Source organism: Orycteropus afer, unplaced genomic scaffold, assembly GCF_000298275.1.
Source record: "Orycteropus afer afer isolate SDZICR_OR568_19922 unplaced genomic scaffold, OryAfe1.0 scaffold00073, whole genome shotgun sequence".
NCBI classification, from domain to species: Eukaryota; Metazoa; Chordata; class Mammalia; order Tubulidentata; family Orycteropodidae; genus Orycteropus; species Orycteropus afer.
In genome coordinates this window covers 2418696-2441923 of record NW_006921660.1, presented here as the reverse complement: position 1 = coordinate 2441923, position 23228 = coordinate 2418696, and the positions used below count along the sequence as shown (strand labels likewise).

The 23228-nt window shown below is 36.4% G+C and overlaps 1 protein-coding gene across 1 annotated transcript in view; it reads left to right on the top strand.

Moving 5' to 3' along the window:
- Positions 1-1855: 1855 nt before the first annotated feature.
- The window catches only part of TRAPPC11 (trafficking protein particle complex subunit 11), a 72497-nt gene continuing 51124 nt past the window's right edge, over positions 1856-23228 (top strand). The window contains exons 1-8 of the mRNA XM_007940877.2: positions 1856-2059; positions 3201-3370; positions 5033-5103; positions 5958-6072; positions 18532-18631; positions 19046-19119; positions 20959-21055; positions 22988-23121. Coding sequence (XP_007939068.1) covers positions 1856-2059; positions 3201-3370; positions 5033-5103; positions 5958-6072; positions 18532-18631; positions 19046-19119; positions 20959-21055; positions 22988-23121 — 965 coding nt within the window. The remainder of the gene's footprint in view (positions 2060-3200; positions 3371-5032; positions 5104-5957; positions 6073-18531; positions 18632-19045; positions 19120-20958; positions 21056-22987; positions 23122-23228) is intronic.

Genomic DNA, 23228 nt, shown 5'->3' with positions numbered 1-23228 from the left:
CAGTTTTTGAGAAATGCTGAGTGTGTTCTTGGCTTTTGGTTTTCTAACTTCGTATCTTTGCACATTTCATTATAATACTTTGTCTTCTCAAGATGCCTTTGAAATCATCTGTTCAGCTTTTTTAGTTCATCATTTCTTCCATTTGCTTTAGTAGTTTATGTTCAGGAACAAGTTTCAGAGTCACTTCTGACATCCATTTTTGTCTTTTTTAATGTCCTTTTACTTTCTGCATATATGATGTTCTTGATATCTTCTAACAACTCATCTGGTCTTTGGTCATTAGTCTTCAGTGTGTCATATCTCTTGAGGTGTTCTCTAAATTCAGGTGGAATATACTCAAAATTGTCTTTTGGCTGTCATGGAATTGTTTTAATTTTCTTCAGCTTCAACTTGAACTTGAATCTGAGCAGTTGATGGTCTGATCCTTAGTCAGCCTTGGGCCTTGTTCTAATCCATAATATTGGACTTCTCCATCATTTCTTTCCACAGATGTAGTCGATTTGATACCTTTGTATTTGTGGGGCTACTAGAAATCTAAAAGTAGTCATGTGACTCATATTTCTGTTGGACAGGATAATACTTTATAAGTCATTTCTTGTTCCCTTTCATTCAATTCTATATTCAAAGACCACAGCTGATTTTTGAGCTTTTGGAGTTACTAAGGGGAAATAAGACCTTGGGCTCTAGTTGACTCTTCGCTATCAGGCAAAGGTACCCAAATTGTGTTTTGACAACTCTTTTGTTTTATTATTTACCCCAAAAAATTCCCCAGAACTAGAATATTTATTTCTCTAAATTTGCAATCCTTTTTCCATGATCACTTAATTCCATTCTAAAATTGTGTATTTATACAATTGTAAAACACCTATTTGTTGTAGATATTTATTATTTCCTAAGCATTCCGTATCACTTAGTCAAAGGTACCCATGGTTTCTTCAATACTTAAGCATGAAAATTCTTCCCTAAAATAACCTTTCAATTGAAAATATTTTATGTTTTTGGTACCAAGTGGTGCTGTAAGTGCTCCTCACTTTCACATACACTGAATTTAAGTTTTGTGTAATATTCTAGTAAAGACTTTCTTTTAAAAGAACCTTATGATCCCTGTTTTTGTAAGTAAGAAATTATTTTAAAATATAATCATTTTGTTTAGAATAAACACATTTTATATTACTGCTTTTCTAAGGTCAGTGTGTACTTAGGTTTATTTTAGACTGATTCTCATTTAAAGGACATAAGAGAAGAATGTCCTCCTAGGAGTTTTCATTCATTATTAGTTCTTCCCTCATACATTTTCCTTTAAATAGTGCATTTTATATTAATTGTGGAGAAATGAGAAAACATATCTGTTATTAGATAATTAACATATTGTTTATTTTAATATTTTAGACATTTAGAAATTAGATATTAGCAAATACAGAAATTATAGAAGTTGCATTCTTTTGTATAAGTAGTCAGTAATTTTTCTTTTAGTATGTAAGTATGTCACGTAGAACCTATTTGTGTTTGATCACCTTCCTGCTTTCTTGGTCTGCTCATCCTAAAGCTGTTACGTGAGTGTTTTGAGATGTTACTGAAAATAGTGATTTGTTTTAGAATTGACTAGTTTTTTTAATGTGGCAGATTTTTAAAATATTTATTGCAAGCAGTTATTAAATTTTAACAGGTCCAATTAAAGTCTTCCTTATTATTCTTTTATATTTGCTTGACAATTTCCAGACACTCAAAGCCTTTTGGGGTTTTTTGGTAATGTCTTTTAAATGGTGGAGTTCATATATTAGACATTGATAATAAGTTTTTAAAAATTGTGAACGTATTAACATTTGTATTTCAGATTTTTTGTGAAGCCTTGAGCATGAGCCCCACACAGTGGGATTTTCCTGTGGAATTATGTTGTCGACCTATGGCTTTTGTTACTCTTACGGGCCTGGATGTAGTTTATAATGCTGTTCATCGAGCTGTTTGGGATGCTTTCTGTGCCAATCGAAGAGCTGATCGGGTACCAATTTCTTTCAAAGTGCTCCCAGGTGACCATGAATATCCCAAATGCAGACCCAAGGTAATGGTATTATGATTGCATGCACGCTTGTGCTCTCTCTGTGTACATATGTGTGTTCATACATGTATATGTATACATACATCTATCTGTTTTGTACCTATTGTCTGTGCTGAAAAACACTAGAGTTTATCAAGGTAATGTTACAGAGGCACATAAAGGACACTAGTTGTTTTCACATATGCCATATACTGTATGTGTAAAAATAGTCATTTTTTAAAAACCGTGGAGAAATGTTTGATGACACTTTCTGCCCTACAAGCCTAAATTTTCATCCTTTTTACATTTGGTCCTCAACTGATTCTTCAGTTTATACATTTGAGAATGACACTTTGGAGACCCAGTTTGACGTACCCAGCCCTGGAAACTGTTCTATATCTGAAATTGGGCAAATGTAACTCTCCTGGCCCTTACACATTTTTTAATGTGATTTTTATATCAAGGAAAGCCAATGACCTAGCACAACTAATTCCTTTACTCCTGCTTTATTTCTCCAGTTTGGGTGCTTTTCAGTTCCCTATGCCCTATTCTTTGCTGAATGTCCCAAGTTGTTTTGTGTCAGGCTTCCTTATTGTCCTTGTCTTTCCTTACCTGAAATAGACATTGAATCAATAGGAGCTGTAGTGGTCTGAGTCAGTACAGGTGATTTGAAAGTACTTTGAGAGTTTGGCTGGGTTCTTCAGGCCAGGATGCAGAACTGCTGCCCCCTCCTCCTACTACATGGCACTTGGTGCCAGCACCCAGGTTTTATCTTTCATTTTTTTATTTCACCCACAAACAAGATGATATACTGTCATGACAGTATGTCTTTGAAACAAATGAAACCATACTGAATTTTGAACAGCTTTTACTAAAACAGAAACTGAAAACATGAGGAATATAAATATAATTTATCTGGAAAAGGGAAGGTTACTGTTTGGCATTCATCATTCTTTAAATGGGCTCTAGAATTGAGATTCTACCTCCACCACTTACTAGTTCTTATATAATCTCTCTACTCTTAAATTGTTTCATCTTAGAAATGGGTTGTATATGTATTTAATAAGATAATTACACATAAAGTGCCACCTCACACCCAATAATAAGTGGTTCCCACTGATATTTTTGTCAAATAACTCCTTTTAACTTTTGCAAATATTTCCAGAGAACTTCTTATGAATGGTACATTCCTAAAGGGATCTTAAAGACTGGCTGGATGAATAAACACCTGAATCTGGTGCCGGCCCTTGTGGTTGTATTCTATGAACTAGACTGGGATGAGCCTCAGTGGAAAGAAAAGCAGTCTGAGTGTGCTACCAGAGTGGAAATAGTCAGGTATGATCTTTTCTACTTATCAGGCTGACCATGTGAGATTGCATGTATCTGTTATTTACTAACATTTACTGAGGGCAAATGAGTGTTTTTTAGACTGCAACGGTCACTTTGGAGATTGCTGACTTCCAGTGAAAATTGTTCAATTCCTAATAGATAAATAGAATAAATATTCACTATATAATGCTAAGGAGCTCTGGTGGCACAGTGCTTAAGGCATTTGGCTGCTAACCATAAGGTCAGCAGTTCAAACCCACTAGCTACTCCACAAAAAGAAGATGGGGGAGTCTACTTCCATAAAGAGTTACAGCCTTGGAAACCCAGTGTAAGTGACTATGAGTCACAGTCGGCTCGATGGCAGTGAGTTTTTGGATATTTAATGCTAGGACATGTGAAGAAATTTAGAAGACAAATCAGTTTGGATTTTCAAATACCTTTTTTTTTTGCATTTTTAAATTTTTTGTAGATTTAGTAATTTACTATTTAGTCATATAAAATACCTTTGCTTGTAAAAACTTGACTACGTTTTTTTTAATCATGGTGAGAACATATATAATATACATCAAATCGTATACCAATTTACCAATTTCTACATGTTTAATTCTCAGCCATTGATTACATTTTTCTAGTTGTGCAACCATGTTGTTGTTATTGTTATGTGCCATCAAGTCAGACCCAACTCATAGTGACCCTTCCTTGGATTTCCGAGGCGGTATCACTAAAAAGTAGATTGCCCAGCCTTCCTTCCGAGGAGTAGCTGGTAGGTTTGAATCGTCAGCCTTCTGGTTAGCAATCAAGTGCCTTAGGCACTGTGCTACCAGAGCTCCCTGTGCAACCATAATTTTCCAAATTATTCCACCATCATTAACATAAACTCACTGGCTCCTAAGCAAGAATTCCCTTTCCTCATCTCCCCCTCAACTCGTAATCACTAATAATTTTTGGCTTCTATGTATTTGCTTAAGATCCCTGGTTGATTAAAATGCTTAGCTTTCTAACCTTTTTGAACCCACCAACCACTCCATGGGAGAAAGATGTGGCAGTCTGCTCTAGTAAAGATTTACAGCCTTTGAAACCCTGTCAGACAGTTCTACTCTGTCCAATAGGATTGATATGAGTCAGAATCAACTTAACAGCAACGAGTTTGGTTGGTTGGTATATATTTGCTTAAAGTATATATTTGGTGCAGTGGTTAAAGTGCTCAGCTGCTACCTGAAAGATTTGTGTTAAAACCTTCCAGTGACTGCAAGACAAAAATGTGGCAGTCTGCTTCTGTAAAAATTTGTAGCCTGGGAAACCCCATGGGCAGTTCTACTCTGTTCTATAGGGTTGCTATGAGTCAAAATTAACTCAATGACAGTGGGTTTTTTGTGTGTATTTGCTTTTTTCATATAAATAAAATCATTCTGTGATTAACTTATTTCTCTCAGCATAAAGTTTTGAAGGTTCATCTATGTTGTTATATGCATCAGGACTTCATTTCTTTTTATGGCTGAGTAATATTCTGTTTTATGTCTGTACCACAGGTCGCTTACCCAGTCATGTGTTGCTGGACATTTTATTTCAGTTGTTTCCAGTTTTTGACTAAGATGAAAAATACTGCTTAAATAACTTTTTTTTTTGATTGTTAAAAAAAATTATTTTGTTACTATTTTTCCATTACAGGCAGAGTTTACAAGGGAGAAACACAAAAGTTGCAGTTGTTCTGATTCAGAAGAAAACCCCATTGCCCCCAGGTATCAAAACGTTAATTAAATAATTAATTGCCTTATACCTGAAACTCTTATTTCGTAGAGATATAATTTTTAAAGTTTAAGTCTTACATATATTCAGTTATGGGGCTGATGGTGTATCGATTTTTAAAGGACTGATAATAGCTGCTGTTTGTAAAAAATTTTAAAATGGTGAAGAGTACAAATTTTCTTAAGGCTTTCTCCTCCAGTTCTGCTTACATCCGCATGGGGACTTACATCAATTGGTAAAATAATTATTCACTTGATTTTTCTAAAAGAATGTTATTTACTTATCTGAGACCTATTTAAATGATATTCCTTACATGATATTTTTTTTCATAATTAATGGAATAATTTGTAATGTTCTCTAGGAAAATGTCTTAGTCTCAAAGGCTGATTTCTTCTACCTTCCTAGACTTTCATACCCCAAAATATTTTTTATATCTTTGTTGAGACTTGGAAATCCTTTTTATGAACTTTTGCTCCCATTTGTAAGTTATGTTTTTGAAATGGTTCTGTGGAGTATTTGTTGGCATTGCTTGGCCTATCTGTCTTGGCTTCGAAAATTCCATAGTGTATTTCTAGCAGGCATGTACTGTGTAACGTTTAAGAACCCCACAGACTTACCAAGAGCTCATGTACAGAATAAAGTCCATAGAACATGGTTTTAGAGCTACAAAATGTTTCTCCTTGACCCATCTCTTGTAAGGACTTGCCTAGGAGTTTCGCTGGCATGGTGAAAAGTGGTATGGGTTGTTACTTTTAATTACAATGTTTGGCACTGAGAAACTATCATTTAGAAAAATACATTAATTATATTTTATTTTCTTCTTTATCTTTATGGGGCTTATCAACAGGAGAAGATGTCATTGCTTCAGAAAGGGCTGCAGCTTTATGTAATGCTTGTGAACTGTCAGGAAAGTCTTTGTTTGTATTGCCCCACACTGACCACCTGGTGGGTTATATTATAAGGTAATTAAAAATCTTTTAAAATTTTTGTTTAGATTATTCATTAGGCATTGAGACATTGGTAATTTTGATCTATTTATTTAATGTTCATGGAAAAAATCAAATGTTTCAGAGGATATAAAGTGAAAAGTGCATCTCCTCAATCAGCTCTTCAACACTTTCCAATTCCTTGTGGTAACAACTATCAACAGTTTAAGTTTCCTTCTGAAATAATTTTTTTATAAAGGAACAAATACAGGTATGCATTGGTTAGCGTCCATGATGCGTTTTATGAAATAGGGTTGTGTTAGACTGGGTTCTCTAGAGAAACAAAACCAGTAAAGCTTATATAGAAAGAGAAAGGGAAATTTATCTTAGGAAAATGGCTCACACACTTATAGAAGCTGGCAAGTCCAAAGTTCTTGGATCAGATGTCAAGCAGGAGGCTTTTCCCAACCCTCACAGTTACAGGGGCTGAGAGCTCATGGTTGGCAGGCCATATACTGGCTGTTGACTCCAACGAATGACGAATCCAAGATCTCCAGGCCGAATGGTGAGTTGTTCACTCACAGAAAGTTGTAAGCAGCACAACAGGATCCTGATCCACAGAAGAGTGTCTATTTTCCCAGGATGTCCATAAATATACTGGAAGCAGGCCACACCCCTAGGAAAACTCCCTTTCAACGGATTGGCTGCTCAAAACATATACATCTGATCCTATCATTGGAACAACCTACATCACAATTGCTTAAACCACACAGAATTGTGGTCCAGCCAAGTTGACCCACAGCTTCAACTATCACAAGGGTGTTACGTGGTTTGATGTGGTGCAAACACCCTGTTATATACAGGCAGTCCTTGTACAATCCATAGTTAAATCTCCATAAAGCCTATTACATTAAAACCTATGGAAGCCCACCAGAAGAAACCTGAAAGTTACAGCCATTGGACATAAGAGGGTAGCCTTGCTGCATGTGTGGCTGGGCTGGGCAGGGGCTATGGCATCAGCAACAACTGATTGGGGGCTTAGTGCACATCCAGATGCAGGGGGGCATATGGGAGTGTGGAGAGGTGGCTGCAGGGACCAGGAGTGCAGGTACCGTGAGCAGGATTGGTTTTGGCAGCTCTGACTGCTGTTGTACTTTTGGTGCAGCCAAAAGTCCAGGCTTGGACCAAATCCAGTCTTGGACCACCCTAGGCCCAGCTGGCATGAACTGTAAAAAACTTGAAGAAATTGTGAGTGACCAGCTGTGTTCTATGAAATAGACTGAGATGAGCCTCAGTTGGAAGAAAAAAAGCAATCTCAGTCTGACATCAAACCCACTGTCACAGAGTTGATTCTGACTCAGAGACCCTATAGGGCAGAACAGAACTGCCACATACGGTTTCCAAGGCTGTAAATCTTTACAGAAACAGACTGCCTCTAGTGCTTCCTGACTCACAATGTTATTTCTTAGCACTATGTTTTCATACTAGCTTTTACCTTCCAGCTCCTCTTTTCTGGGTTCTTTTTCTTACTCAACTTTTAAGGCTTGGTTCATAGGCTTTTTTTTTTTTTTTCTCATGAAGCCAGTGAGTACCCTCTATGCCATACCTTAACCCAGTGATTCTCAACCATGAGTGATTTGCCCTCCAGAGAACATTCATTAATGCTTAGCAACATTTATGATAGCCACAACTAAAAGAGTTGTTGTAACGTGCAAGACAAGCACCACAAAATAAAGAATTGCCTGTTCCAAAATGTCAGTAATACAAAGGTTGAGAAACTTTCCCTTAACCGTTAGTGATCCTGCGCTCCTCAGCTTTCACATTCAGTACTGTCATGGATACAACAGAAACAGAAGGCACAATTTCTTTCCTTGACTGCTTATGGTCTTACTGGGGATAAAGAAACATTTAAATAAAGAATACTGTATCAATATGACTGATATAAAATGCAAGTGTTCTGACCTGCTTCCTATAAAATGAGGATATGAGCCCACGGGGTACATATGACAGTCCATTGAAAATGAGGAAGGTGTTGCTGGAACCTTTCTTAATATTTAAATTTTATCTTAATTTAGAGATTAAAATTGAGTATTACTGAAGCTTCCTATTCAGTATCTGATCTGAGAGGGAAGTAGTGGAGTGGCATCTTCATTTATGTGCTTTCCAAACATTTGATGTAATAAAATATATTTGCTATAGGGTGTCATTGATTTGGTTAATTTTTTTTTTTTTTTTTAAGTTTGAAGTGTTAGGATGTTTATAAATCATTATATAAATCATTAGTAATGTATTGGGGAGTGATTGTGAAAACCTTTCTCTAGAGAGGTGCCCTGATCATCTTAAGGCAAAATACTTAAAAGAGTTGTCAAACTTAATGACGAGTTAAGCATTTTAGAAAAAAGATATGTTTTGAATTTTCAGACCTTTTCTTTTTTTGACAATAGGCTGTCAGTGGCATGCTAACAGTTTTAAAACTTCAACTTTGCCTTTCAAAACAAACATGACATTTTAATAATGAATAAGAAAGCTTTTCAAAGAAAAGTGTTGCTATAGAGAGAACTCTGTAATGACCAGAAATGTTTCATCATGATTTATTCCCCCCCCCGGCCAAAAAAAAAAACAGTTGAAATGTATGATCTAATACTTGTTTGCTGTCATTGTTATGATCAGCAGCAGGAGCAGCACTCTAGAAAAACTTGGTAATGCTTTCTTGACGAGTTTAAAATTAAAACAATGAGTTTCAGGAGGTCTGAACTTACTTATTAAAAATATATACCAATATATAGGTCCTTGCAGTTAAATTATGGATTTCTTCTTTGTTTGCTTCTCTAAGAAGTAAGCACTGGAATGGCTGTAAGCATTATTGATAGGTAAGGCAATACTGAAGTAGTATTTTACTCTTCCTCCCCTTTAGCATAGAGCTCTGGTAGCATAGTGCCTAAGGCACTTGATTACTAACCAGAAGGCTGGCGGTTCAAACCCACCAGCCCCTCCTCGGAAGGAAGGTTGGGCAGTCTACTTCCGTGGTGATACCACCTCGGAAACCTAAGGAGGAGTTGCTATGAGTCGGATCCTACTCAAAGGCTTTGAGTTTTTGAGTTTTTTAATAGGGGAAAGAGGGAAGCAGTACTGGGCAATCTACTTCCGTAAAGTTTCACTGCCTCGGAAACCCAATGGGGGTCGCTATCATTCAGAATCGACTCAGCAATGGGATAGGAGAAACGAAAGAGCATTTAAGTAGCACGATTTATTTGCTACTATTGCTTCTGCTGGTCTACTTCCTTTATCTGCCTTTGGCCCAGACAGACTCTGCCTTCAATATCATTTTCCTTTTAAGTAAACAGTAGTTCCTTTGCTTACCAAAGTTGTATGAGTATTTTTGCTTATTACATAGTTTCCAGAATCCATCCATAGGGTCGCTATGAGTTGGAATTGACCCAATGGCAACAGATCTAGGTTTTTTATAGTGTGGAAGCTTGAATGTTCTTCATCGTAACACTGGTAGCTCTGTTTCCAGAGTTAATCATGACTTTATTTTCCAAGTTTAGTTGGTTAAGATACATGCCTGTAAACTGTAAAAGTGAGTGTGTCTAATTGATGTCCTGGCACATGGGTAGCAGAGAATGGACTTTAGATCATCTTTGTATGAAATGAAGCTTGCTAAGAGTGAATACCATACTAAATAACTAGAGAAGTGCTTGTAGTCACATTTTTAATCTAAATTATCAAATAAGATATATTTTATTCTGAGACAGAATAAATTTTAATTTAAATCAAAATTTAAATCAAATAATAAATTTTAAATATATACACCTCTGTAGGTGTTTGAGAGAGTATATATGTGTGCCTTGTCTTGTTGAAAACAAGTACATTAGGTTCCTCCTGCCTTCATGGAGGAACTAATTTCAAAGGTGAGATGAAAAACATCCATGTTAAATAACACTGATTACTGCAGGTAAAATCCTGTGATACCGTTTATAAGTCTTATAGGAGTTCTGGTAGTGTAGTGCCTAGGGCACTTGACTGCTAACAAGAAGGCTCAAGGTTCAAACCTACCAGCCACTCCTCGGAAGGAATGTTGGGCAATCTACTTCCGTAGTGATACCTCAGAAATCCAAAGAGGGGTCGCTGTGAGTCGTATCCGACTTGATGGCACATAACAACAACAACAACAACATAGGATTTCAGAGAACAAATGGATAAATGTGGCCTGGGAAGACCTTCAGGAGGAGAAAAAATCGTAAATAAGTTGTGAAGGTTTGGGTTAGTGGGAAGAAATTAGTGTTATTCAGAAGGTAGTGAGAGCATCATGAAAAAGCATGGACATTTAAAATCAGTTAGTGTAAATAACAAAATGGGAGAAATTCAAGGTTCACTTCCCCAAGAGAATATTCTTTTTAAATCACTTGTTGTTACCTTTAAAGTTTCAGAACAGTTGCTGAAAGAATTTTCACTAACTTCTTCACATCTTGACTAAATCAGTCATTTATTTACAGTTTTGAGATTATTATATGTGTTTTTCTCCAAAAGGAACCTTCAAATAGTATAGAAGTATATGAATTAAAAAGCCAGAGTCTTCAAACGTTTGTCTTATATCCAGGGATACCTCTCTAATTATTTCATCTGTTGTATTTTAAGGGAAGGACTTGATTCTGTATAAATAAGTTTAGAGGAAATAATAGGATTTGCCAGGTTTGCTAAGGAGCTCTGTTGGCACAGTGGCTAAAACATTTGGCTGCTAACCACAAGGCTAGCAGTTTGAATCCAACAGCTGTTCCACAGGAGGAAAATGAAGCAGTCTGCTTCCAGAAAAATTTACAGCTTTAGAAACAATATGAGGCAGTTCTACCCTGTTCTAAGGATGGCTGTCAGTTAAGTCAACTCTGTGGCAGTGGTTTTGATTTTCGTATCATGGTTTTTCTCTCTGGATTCTCTGAGTTAACAGGTATTATCATGAGTACATACCTGACTGGAAAAATGAAATTGACCTTATATTAAATGTTGAATGAGGTAATCTAGATAGATAACAGTGATTTCTGTGGTGAGAAGAATTTTTTTCTTTTGTTTTTTTCGTCATACAGAATAACCTATAGACATATTGCTGGATACCAAAAGATTTAGACAATATAGGCAGTTCCTTATTGTTGCCTATTTATAAAACTTTAAAAGGCAGACTATGTTAATAAATTTTTTAAGTATCATGGTTAAAAGTTAAAAAGTAATTTTAATTATTTTCATACTTAACATTTTAAAAAGCTATAGTTTTGAATTACACAATCATGTGGTCTGCTATTCCAGGAATGGTAAATTGAAGAGGAATGGTGTCTCATTCTCAAAGAGAACATTTCAAGGTTTGTCTTGAATGCACAGTGTTGTCAGTGATAGGATAATATCAATATGCCTACAAGCAAAACAAGTTAATAGATTTGTTATTCAAATCTACACAAATGTCGAAGATTTGAAGAATTGAAGATTTTTTACTAGCTTCTGCACTCTGAAATAATCAAAACGTGCAGTCAGAATGCATTGATAATTATTAGTGACTGGAATGGAAAAGGGTGTTCTGGTAGTAGTATAGTACCTAAGGCATTTGACTGCTAACCAGAAGCCTGGCGGTTCAAGCCCACCAGCCACTCCTCAGAAGGAAGGTTGGACAATCTATTTCCATAGTGATACTGCCTCAGAAGGAAGGTTGGGCAATCTACTTCCGTAGTGATACCGCCTCGGAAACCCAAGGAGGGGTCACTATGAGTTGGATCCGACTCAACGGCACATAACGACGATGACGACATCTGCCTCAGAAACCCAAGCAGGGGTCACTATGAGTCAGATCTGACTCGATGGTAGTGAGTTTGGTTTGGTTTGTGGAATGGAAAAGTTGGAAACAAAGATCAATAACTGGAAAATAGGGCCTTGGAGTTAGAGATGATGCTGGAGTTCACGTGATGGAATTTTAAAAGACCAACAATTTACTCATTGCAAATACTTTTTTTTCAACAACGTAAATAACAACTAGACATGTGGACCTTGCCACATAGAATACACAGGAATCAAATAAATTACATCTATAGAACAAGACAAAGGAGCAGCTTGGTGTCATCAGTCAGAACAAGGCCTGGGGGAGACTGCGGAACAGACCATCAATTATTCTTCTGTAAGTTCAAGTTGAAGCTAAAGAAAATTAAAACAAGTCTGTGAGACCTGAAGTATGGCCTTGAGTATATCCCACCTGAATTTAGAGACCTTTAGAGAATAGATTTGATGCATTGAACACTAATGACCAAAGACCAGATGAGTTGAGGGATGACATCAAGGACCTCATACATGGAGAAAGCAAAAGATCATTTAAAAAACCAGAAAAGAAAGAAAATACCAAGATGGATGTCAGAAGAGACTGAAACTTGCTCTTGAACATAGAGTAGCTAAAGCAGATGGAAAAAAAAATGAAGTAAAAAAGCTAAAGAGAAGATTTTTAAAGGGCAACTTGAGAAGGCAAAGTATTATAATGAAATGTGCAAAGACCTAGAGTTAGAAAACCAAAAGGGGAAAACATGCTTGTTATTTCTTAACATGAAAGAACTAAGGAAAAAAATTCAAGCCTGGCTTGTAATTTTAAAGGATTCTATGCTCTGTGGGAGGAGGACGAGGCAGTCTACTTCTGTTAAGTGTGCTTCTACAGCCTTAGAAACCCAGTGGGGGTCACTATGAGTCGCAGTCAACCCAATGGCAGTGGATTTGGTTTAAGGGCTCTGGTGGGGTAATGGACAAAGCATTTGGCTGCTAACCAGAAGGTTAGGAGTCAAACTCTACAGGAGGAAGATGAAGCAATCTACTTCCATAAAGATTTACAGCCTTGGAAACCCAGTGGAGGTCGCTATGAGTCAGAATTGACTCGATAGCATTGAGTTTGGTTGGTTTTTATTTATTTATTTATTTAATGGGCAAAATATTGAACAATGCTGGAAGCATCAAAAGAGGATGGAAGGAATACCAGAGTCACTGTACCAAAAAGAATTGATCAGTATACAGCCATTTCAGGAGATAGAATAAGACTGAGAAGCAATAGTACTGAAGGGAGAAGTAAGCCTAAGCTTCACTGAAAGAGCTAATGAAAAACAAAACTCCTGGAACTGAGGTAATAATACCCGTTGAGAGTTTCAGCAAAAGGATGCAGCACTGGAGGCACTCACTCGTTTATGCCAAGAAATTTGGAAGATAGTAGCTACCTGGCCCACCAACTGGAAAAAATTTGTATTTTTGCTCTTTCTAAAGAAAGATGATCCACCAGAATGAAGAGAGTATTGAACAATATCACTAACACAGCATGGAAGTAAAATTTGCTGAAGATAATTCAAAAACAGTTGCAGCAGTATATTAGTAGGGGGCTGGCAGAAATTGAAGCCAGATTCAGAAGAGGACGTGGACTGACACATATCATTGCTAATGTTAGATGGTTCTTCTTTATTTTAATATTTTATTTTGATTTGGGTGAAATTTTACAAAGCAGATTCATTTCACTTTCAACAGTTCATACACATTTTGTGATACCGGTTACATTCCCTGCAGTGTCACAGCTCTCTTCCCACTTTCCCCTGTGGTTACCTTTTCACTGCATCCCTCTTGCCTGTGCATTCTTGCTTCCCTACCTTTCTCCCTATGTGAGTGCTGCTCTTCTGATCTCCTACGGTAGATTGTTCTAAGTAAGTACAGGTGTTCAGCTCATTGGCCTACTTATCATTTGGCTGACAGTAAAACCATGGAAGTGAGTTCAAGTCAGGCCTGAAGGGTGACCATACACAAAAACAAACTCAAGATGGATCACAGACTTAAATGTAAAACCCAAAACCATGAAGTTCATCAAAGATAAAATAGGGACAAATCTAAGGGCCCTCATTTATGGCATATATAGACTATCAAGCATAACCCAAAATGCACGAGCAGTGGAAGAAAAACTAGATGACTGGGACCTTTTAAAAATTAAATTGTTATATGCAATGAAAAACTCCAAAATGCTAAAAAAGAAAACTTACAGATGGGAAAAAATATTTGGCTATGACATATCTTTTAAAAGACTTATCTCCAAAATTTATAGAAAACTTCAACATCTCAACACCAAAAAGACAACCTATTTCAAAAATGGGCAAAGGACATGAACAGAGACACTTCACTAAAAAGGATATACAGGCAGCCAGCAAACACATGAGGAAATGCTCACCATCATTAGCCATTAGAGAGATGCAAATCCAACCAACAATGAGATACATCCACCTCAGCAATGATAATAGCAAAGTTCAACAAGACAGAAAAGAACAAATGCTGGTGAGGATGTGGAGAAACTAGAACTGTCATACATTGCTGGTGGGACTGTAAAATGGTATAGCCATTGTGGAAACTGTATGGTGTTTCCTTAAAAATTGAAAGTAGAAATACCATTTGATCCAGCAATTCCATTAGGAACATATCTTAAAGAGGTGAGATCCAGGACACAAATAGACATGTGCACACCCATGTTCATTGCAGCACAATTCACTATAGCAAAGAGATGGAAACAACCTAAGTGCCCATCAACAGGTGAATGGATAACCAAACTATGGTACATTCACACAATGGAATACTATGCAACATCAAAGAATAATGAAGAATCCATGAGTCACCTTATAACGTGGATTAATTTGGAGGACAGTATGCTGAGTGAAATATGTCAGTCACAGAAGGACAAATACTTTATGAGTCCATTATTGTAAAAAGGAAAGGTTTATACAGGGAAGGAAATTCACTTTGTTGGTTACCAGGGGTGGGAGGGCAGGGGAGGGAAATTTTTTTTTTTTTTTTAGTTGTGCTTTAGATGCAAGTTTACAGAGCAAAGTTTGTTTAACATAAAACATTACTTGTACATTTAGTTTCACACCCCATTTGCCATCCCCAACCGTAACCCAGTCTCCTCCCCTCCCTGCTCAGTAACCCACCCCTCTGTGCCCCTCATAGTTATGCACTCCTGTGTGTCCTGCATTCCCTCCACGCGAATGTTGCCCCTCTGGTGCCCCGTGGCCCGTGGCTGATTGCTCCAAGGGGTGCATTTCCATAGAGTATGGGGGTGTGTCACCCTGGGTTGAGTGATCTGCATGTACATCTTGTTTACTATTAGGCTGAGAGCCAGCCCCTGGGAGTGAGTTTTATTCCAGGCACTGAATGTATCCGAGGGCCATAGTATTGGGGGTCTTACCAGATTCCATCCAACCAGTAATTCTGGTCATTATTGAGTTTTTGGATTTTGTTCCACGTTTTTCCTCCCACTCTATCCAGGATCTCCAGATTTGATCCTTTCCTGAGTGGTTGGCATTGGTAGCTGGGCATCATCTACTTCTGCTCTCGAGGGCCATTATGTCCGAGGGCTGATTGCTTCCAAATGCCCTTGTTTTTTTGCACCCTTCTTCACTTCCGACCATAGGAGACCATTAGCTGTATCTTAGATGGCCGCTTGAAAGCTTTTAAGACCCCAGGCACTACTTACCAATGTAGGATAAGGAACAAGATTTTTATGTATTTTGTTGTGCCAGTTGAGTCTGGTTCCCCAGTACCATGGTCCTGATTCGGTAGATCCATTGGATCTTTTCTCCCACAGTGTCTGGCTGTCTATGAGGGTTTACTTTATGTCTGTCTTCTGTTGTTTCTGTAAAGATTGCAGGTATTTTGTATCACTGGTATCTGTGCAAGATTAGCCTGCGCTGTATCTATCCTTGGTATAGTGTATACTTCTGTTCACTGCCTCCTGCCTGATCTTCTCAGATGTTTTTGTGTTTATCTGTAGCCTGGTGTTTGGTGTTAATGGTAATCCAGTATTGTGGATATACTTGTTCGTATTAGCATCTGTTGTCTATATCTTATGTGCACAATTCGGTGTCCTCCATTTTCCTAATGTTACCATGGTGGTCACAGACTCTTTCGGTACCATCCCTCCCCTTACCCCTGTCAGCGTGTGGCCCCCAAGAGGGAAAATTTCTGACTAGCTAATAGTCACATGTTGATTTGGGTGAAGGGAAAGGCAATGTAACAATAAGTGTGTGACCAGCACAATGACAGTAGGGAAAAGAAGGACACAGAAACATGCACAGAAGATAGACAGCAGAGGCAAATACTATTACATGCACAATACTGCACTACCAGTGGCAGCAAACACTAGGCTATGGGTAAATGCACAGACAGGTGAAAAGATCAGGTGTGAGTAGACAAACAGGAATCTACCCAAGACAAAGGATAGATTTGGCTGAAGATAGTCTCATTTATGTACTTGTGCTACAAAAATATCCCTGTGCATTACAGACTTAACAGAGGACAAGGATAGAGTAGCTTTTCTACTACTAGCAACTTGAAGGAGAGAGTCACCGGGCCTGCAGGCTCGGGACCATAGTCTAGGGGTACATCATGCTCTATTGACACAACGTAGTACATAATTTGTTCTATAGCCTGGCTTTGGTGACTAGCAACTGGGGTGTTAAAAGCTTTCGAGTGGCCATGTAAGATGCAACTATTGGTCTCCCCTCATCTGAAGCAAAGAAGAGTGAAGAAAATCAAAGTCATTTGGGAAAATTAGTCAAGGATATGATGGATCATAAGGACCTCAGCCTTCCTGACCCTGAGACCAGAAGAGCTAGGGGCCCAGCTACCAATGCCAACCACTCAGAAAGGGGTCAAAATTGGAGAGCCTGGATAGAGTGGGAGGAAACATGTGGAACAAAATTCAAAAACACAAAAATGACCAGAATTACTGGTCAGATAGAGACTGGTAGAACCTCTGAGACTATGGCAGCCTGAAACTGGACTCACTTTCGTGGATTAGCTCTCAGCCAAATAGTAGAAAGACCTACAAGCAAAACACCTACCCCAGGGAGATGCACCCCTTAGAGCAGTCAACTGTGAGACATCAGAGGGGCAGCATTCACATAAAGGGAAAGCTGGACAGACAGAAATGCATAGATAAGAAGGGCATAGGGAAGGGGTGGTCACAGGGAGGAGATGGGAGGAGAGCTTTTTATAGTTGGGGATTGTAGTCAGGGCTGTGAAACCAAATGTGCGTGAACTGTTGAGAGTAAAACGGTGAGGGGGGCGGGACCCCACTACATTTGACAAATCTGTTGCAAAAGACTTCTTCAAAGTATCGAAGAGCACAGATGTCACTTTGAGGACTAAGGTGCCCCTGACCCAAGCCATGGTATTTTCAATTGTCTTACATGCATGTGAAAGCTGGACACTGAATAAGGAAGACTGAAGAAGAATTGATGCCTTTGAATTATGGTCTTGGCAAGGAATGTTGAATATACCATGGACTGCCAGAAGAACAAACAAATCTGTCTTGGAAGAAGTACAGCCAGAATGCTCCTTAGAAGTCAGGATGATGAGAGTTCATCTCCTGTTCTTTGGACAGATTATCAGGAAGGACCAGTGCCTAGAGAAGGACATCATGCTTGATAAGGTAGAGAGTCAGTGAAAAAGAAGACCTTCAATGAGCTGGATTGACACAGTGGCTGCAACAGTGTTTCGTACATAGGAACAATTGTGAGCATGGTGCAGGGCCAGGCAGTGTTTCTTTCTGTGGTACATAAAGCCTACTGAGTTGGAACTGACTCAACAGCACCTAACAGCAACTACACTGATTTGGAAATAGAAAATCTTAACCTAGAAGATCCAATTTAAAATATATCTAATTTTGTAAAAGTTTACTTATTCTGTTTTTTTTTTCTTTACATGTTTTCTTTAGATACGTTTAAACCCTTTGAAAGTCCGCTTTATTCTGAGGAAAGAAAAACTTTGAAGTTTAGACTTTATCTGACAGTGTGTTCAGCTTTCTGTCATTCCCTAAGCAAAGACTCCTGCTTTGTTCTTCTTTTCACAAAAGAAGCTTTGAGTGGTTTATCCATCTCTGGCCAGATTTTCTTAGTTCTTGCATAAATTCAAAGTTACGAACAAAGCAGGAATTAAATCATGTAATTGTTATTTTTATCTCATCTACAAGTTCTCATTTTTGGTCCTTTTCCCATTAGTTTTCTTATCCTTTAACCCCTAAATATTAAAATATAATAACAGTGAAATGTAATTGAATATTGGATATCTCTTTTTTGAGATTTTTTTTTGTAAAATTATAAAATTGTAGTGATAGAAGTAATCTTAAAGACACCTAATTTTTACAAAAGAGAAAAGGTTATTTTTATCACTTATAACTTAGATTGTAAGCAAGTTTAAGTGGCTTTTTTTGGGGGGGGTTCTTATTTTTAGACATTTTACCTAGTTCATATTTTGCTTCACTTTTTGTCTTAATCATGAGGTAAAATACTTAGATATTTCTCTTTCAGGATTTTACTTTGAGGCTTCATAAATGAAATTCTTAGAAAATTTGGTTTAAAATAACTTTAGTATTCAAATGGGGGCTTTAAAAATTTTTTTTTTATTATGGTTTGAGTAGCAGTCTACAGAGCATTTTTTTTTTTTTTTTTTTTACAGATTAGAAAATGCCTTTTATGAACATGCACAGACTTACTACTACACTGAGATCAGAAGAGTGAAATCCCATAAGGAATTTTTGAATAAAACAACACACCAGGTCCATTTTTTTTCCCTTAAAAATGAAATAATATATGCATTCTAGAGCAGGTTATTCATCATTGATTATATTTGAGGAGATTATTAAATGTCTTTAAGACTTTGATGTTAATGGCTTCAGTACTTTTAAAGTTTTTTTTTTTAAGGTTTCAAAAACTAATTTAACGAGAGTTAAAAGTACAGAGATCAGTTTTTAAACTTTTGTTAAAAGTTATCTCTTCACTTTTGCCTTTAAAGTTCTTAAAGATAGTTTTTTTTTTATATAGCCTTAACTGTATCTTTGGTGGCTGGAATAATTCTTTTACTTTCATTTGGAACGTTTTCTTAGATACTGTTACATTGCCTCTTAATAAACATTATTTTAATTTTCATATTTTAAGGGAATATGTATAATAATTTTTTGTCTCTTTTTCAGCTTTTATTTGTTAGACATCAGTTCAAAATAGCTTTCTTCAGTGAGTTAAAACAAGATACACAAAATGCTTTGAAGTAAGTTTCTAACAGTTGTCAAACTAAAATTTTCTTCTTTTTATGTTAACAGTAACAACGTTAATGGCACCTTCTGAATCTCAACAAAACTTTAATTTTTAAATGTTTATGTTGATTAGGTTTAGACACTTAAGATTTTTTTTAGTTTGTCCAGAGGTGATTATAATATTTTTGAGGTTTTCTTAAATTCCTTTTTATAATCTAAAGCAAATTTCATAGTGCCTATAAAGCTTTCTAGTTTGGCTAATTTAATCAAAATTTCATGATTTAAAGAAAAACAGTATTAAATTTTTTCCTGTCCTCTTGACTTCCTTATTTCTATGTTTGGTATAATTCTTTTGTTAAAAGATGATTTCCAAAGGTGAATATATTACAGATTATCTAAATCAGAGTATATATTTTTAGAAGTTTAAAGTGTGTCCATTCAACTATAATCTTATTTTACTTTAATACATATTTTTTTTTAAGTTTATAATGACTGTTAGTAGCATCATTTTCCATTCAGAGATTCTGCTCAGAACCTGGAAGATTAATTACAGATGTTTTGGTGGTGGTTAAGCATTTTATCCCTTTGTGTGTCAGATACAATTTAATAAAATATAATCCCTTTCTAGCTTTAACTCAAGTTTTGAATATTGGCAGTAGTGATGTAATAAAAGGATAAAATAGAGCTCTATCTCAAAATTGATGACAGGGCTAAGTTTATCAGGAAGAAAAATACAGAAGTAAATAAAATAATTCTGTTATTCAGAGGAATAATGTAGAAACCTCTTATTTTCTTGTTGAGGTACTGAAGACCAAATTGTAGTGTCTGAGACTCAACACCATCATATAATTTGACCTAGTTTTAAAGTAGTTCATTTTGTATGGCTGGTAATAGAAAGGAGCTGTGGTGGTATAAGTGATTAAACACTCAACTGCTAACCAATAGTCGGCATCTTGAACGCACCAGCCACTCTGGAAGAAAGATGTGGCAGTCTGTGGAAACCCTAAGGGAGCAGTTCTGCTCTGTCCTACAGAGTCACTATAAGTTGAAATCAACTCAACGTCTGGTTTGGTTTTTTTATTTTAATTGTTAGAAACCTTTAATGCCAGTTCTAATTCAAAAATAATTTTGAAAAGGGAAAACTTTAATTGGGGAAGTCAAGAGCAAACATTTTTTTTGTGGAGAAGTCTGTTTTGAAATTTTCTTATTACTTCTATCTTAAGGGTGCTCAGCAAGGCAGCTGGTGATGCAGTCACTGCTGCCCCTGTCACAGCCATTAGTGCTGCCCTAGTTCCTGAGCTCCTCTCTCCTTTAGCACTAGTCACTCTAAGACCATTTCTCCTTCCTCTTCAGCCTGCACCTGAGATTATTGATAACCACTTCACTTGTAGAGATACTTGGGATTAGAAAGTTGTTGACCTGTACCCTGTCTTGATATCAATTTCTTTGTTTTCTAATACATTTTCTAGAGAAGAGTTACTCGGAAAGCAAGCAGTGGTACCTAATGTGAATTTTTCATTGTAATTTTTCATTCCAATTCAATGAATTTTTCATTGTATTCAATGAATTCAGTCAACAAATATTGTTGTTTTTCAACTTTTTTTCTCATTTATTGACACATGTTAATGGTAAAGAGAGGAGTACACTTGTGGTGGTCCTGTACTTAGTTCTGTACTTATATCTTATTAATCAATACATCTTAAGGAAATCAGGGATTGCTATGTATTGTGGAGCTGTTTAGTGCTAAGAAATTTTGAGTAGTATTGTCTCTATATTTGTAATAATTTTGTTCTTAAGAGTCTTTTCTTCAAATGAATTAATACCATTAACCACCTTCTCTATGCTTATATCAGGAATTATAGGACTGCCTATAATCTTATACATGAATTGAGAGCCCATGAAACTAATATTCTGGAAATTAAGACTATGGCAGGATTTATAAACTACAAGGTAATGGTTCTACTTCTAAGTCAAGGGAATTTGTGTTTAATATTAAATTATCTTTTTAAAATTTTAAATTAGTAACTTTCTCTGAAAAATTGGTATTTGGTCAGTTACGTTTTTCTCTTTTATCTTCTTTATCTGAAGAGGGGCCTTGGTTCTTAGCAGCCTTAGTTATATTGCTTGGTTTTTTAGTTTATTGGTCCCAGGGTTCTTACTTAGAGCAGTTTTACTTTTAGAAAACTCCTTTGAGCAGATCTTTTATTTGTTTGTTTGGTAAGTAGAATCAGGTGGGAGTGAGAAGAAAATGAATTTGTGAAAATATATAGCACAGTAGAGCTATATAAGCCTTCTTTGCTTTAACAGAGCAGCCATAGAAAAGAAGGCATATCTGCTCACCCTAGGGGAAACTTTTGTACCTGTTGTTTGAGTGTTTAAGATCTGCTTCTGTAACAATTATAGCCAAGAAAACCCTATGAGACAGTTCTACTTGGTCACACTGGGTGGCTTTGAGTCAGAATGTACTCAAGGGCACACATCATCATCATCATCATCATCATCATCATCATCCTCGTCATCAATCTGTGGTAGACATAGGTACCTCCTGAAGGCAAGTGAGGGTGATATGGTTTGCTTTTAATTTTTCTACACTCATCTCTTAAAGACGTCTGACACTGGGCTGGATATGTTTGGGCAAATAGACCCATTAATTTGTTGCTGGTGTAAGGAATGAATAATTTTGCAATGACTGTACAAATTTAAAGTGCATGTTTGCCTTTGACCTATCAATTGCATTTCAGGAAATTTATCTGACATAAATGGTAACACTTGCAAATCACATATATAAGGATATTTATTGCATCTTTTAATAGCAAACCATTGGAAACATCCCAGCAGTATAATAAGTTATAGATTATAACTTCAAACAGTGCAGTACTACATAGCTGTTAAGAACTAAGCCACTTTATATATTGATATGAATGATATCCAAGATATTTCAGGTGAATAAAATTAGGTTTTATAAGTATATAGGTGAAAAAAACAAGGCACAAAGCATATTTACTGAAATATTTATATAAAAAATAATTTATATATAAACACACCTGTACACTTGTCTTTGTGTAGAATATATGTTAGAAAATACATGCCAGAAACTGGTTACCTAAGAGAAGGAAAATTGGATGGGTGAAGGACAGGGATGGTTGAGACTTACTTTTCATGGTATACCCCTTTATACCTAAAAAATAAAATGAATAAAAATTGTAATAAGCATATGGAAATAAATTAGGCTTTGCGCCTTCTGTTTTTCCTTTAACCCCAAATGCATATAGATCATTACTGTTGAAATAATATCCTAGCCAAAAAGTGTTTGAAAATTTCTGTAATCTTTGTTTGATATGTCAATACAGAGGTTCTTGTGCTTTATTTGTACTACAAAGAATCTTTAACTTTCTGGTAGTTAGTAAACTGAGATTTAATTTGTCCTTTCTCAGATGGAGAATGTAATTAGACATTTATTTGGAACTATGTTGAGATCTGGTTTGATGGTATATTTATAAAGACATTTTAACACAGAAGAGTTGACTTTAACATAGAGCGGACTTTATGTTCTGCATTGTTGTGTATAATACTTTTTATTTGTATCCTGTATTTTTAAAAAAGCTTTTTTAAGATGTGGAATAAATTCAGTACAAATAGTAAGTAGTTTTATTTCGTTTATCGAAAGCACCACAAGCTGGCTTTAGTGTAACCATTCTAAAGAGAGAATCAGTTCTATTGTAAAGACCTTCAGAGAAGGAAATTCCATAGCTCCCCCCACCCCCTTTTTTTTTAAAGTTATTTCTAAATTTTGCATTTTGCACATTTTTAGTGAATATGCCCTTCAGTATTATTTAATTTAATTTTTTCTTTTTCATTTTGGGTTGATTTTATGTTTTCCAGATCTGTAGGCTGTGTTTTCAGCATAACACCCCACTGGATGCAATTGCTCAGTTCCGAAAACACATTGACTTGTGTAAGAAAAAAATTGGAAGTGCGGAGTTGTCTTTTGAGCATGCTGCATGGATGTCTAAACAGTATGTTTTAAGTTGTACTTCTAGACTGTCTAAAAAAATAGCACATGGGATTTGATTGAGTGAAGTTAGCATGGACTTTTATTCTAAATTGAACTAAGTTTTTTGTC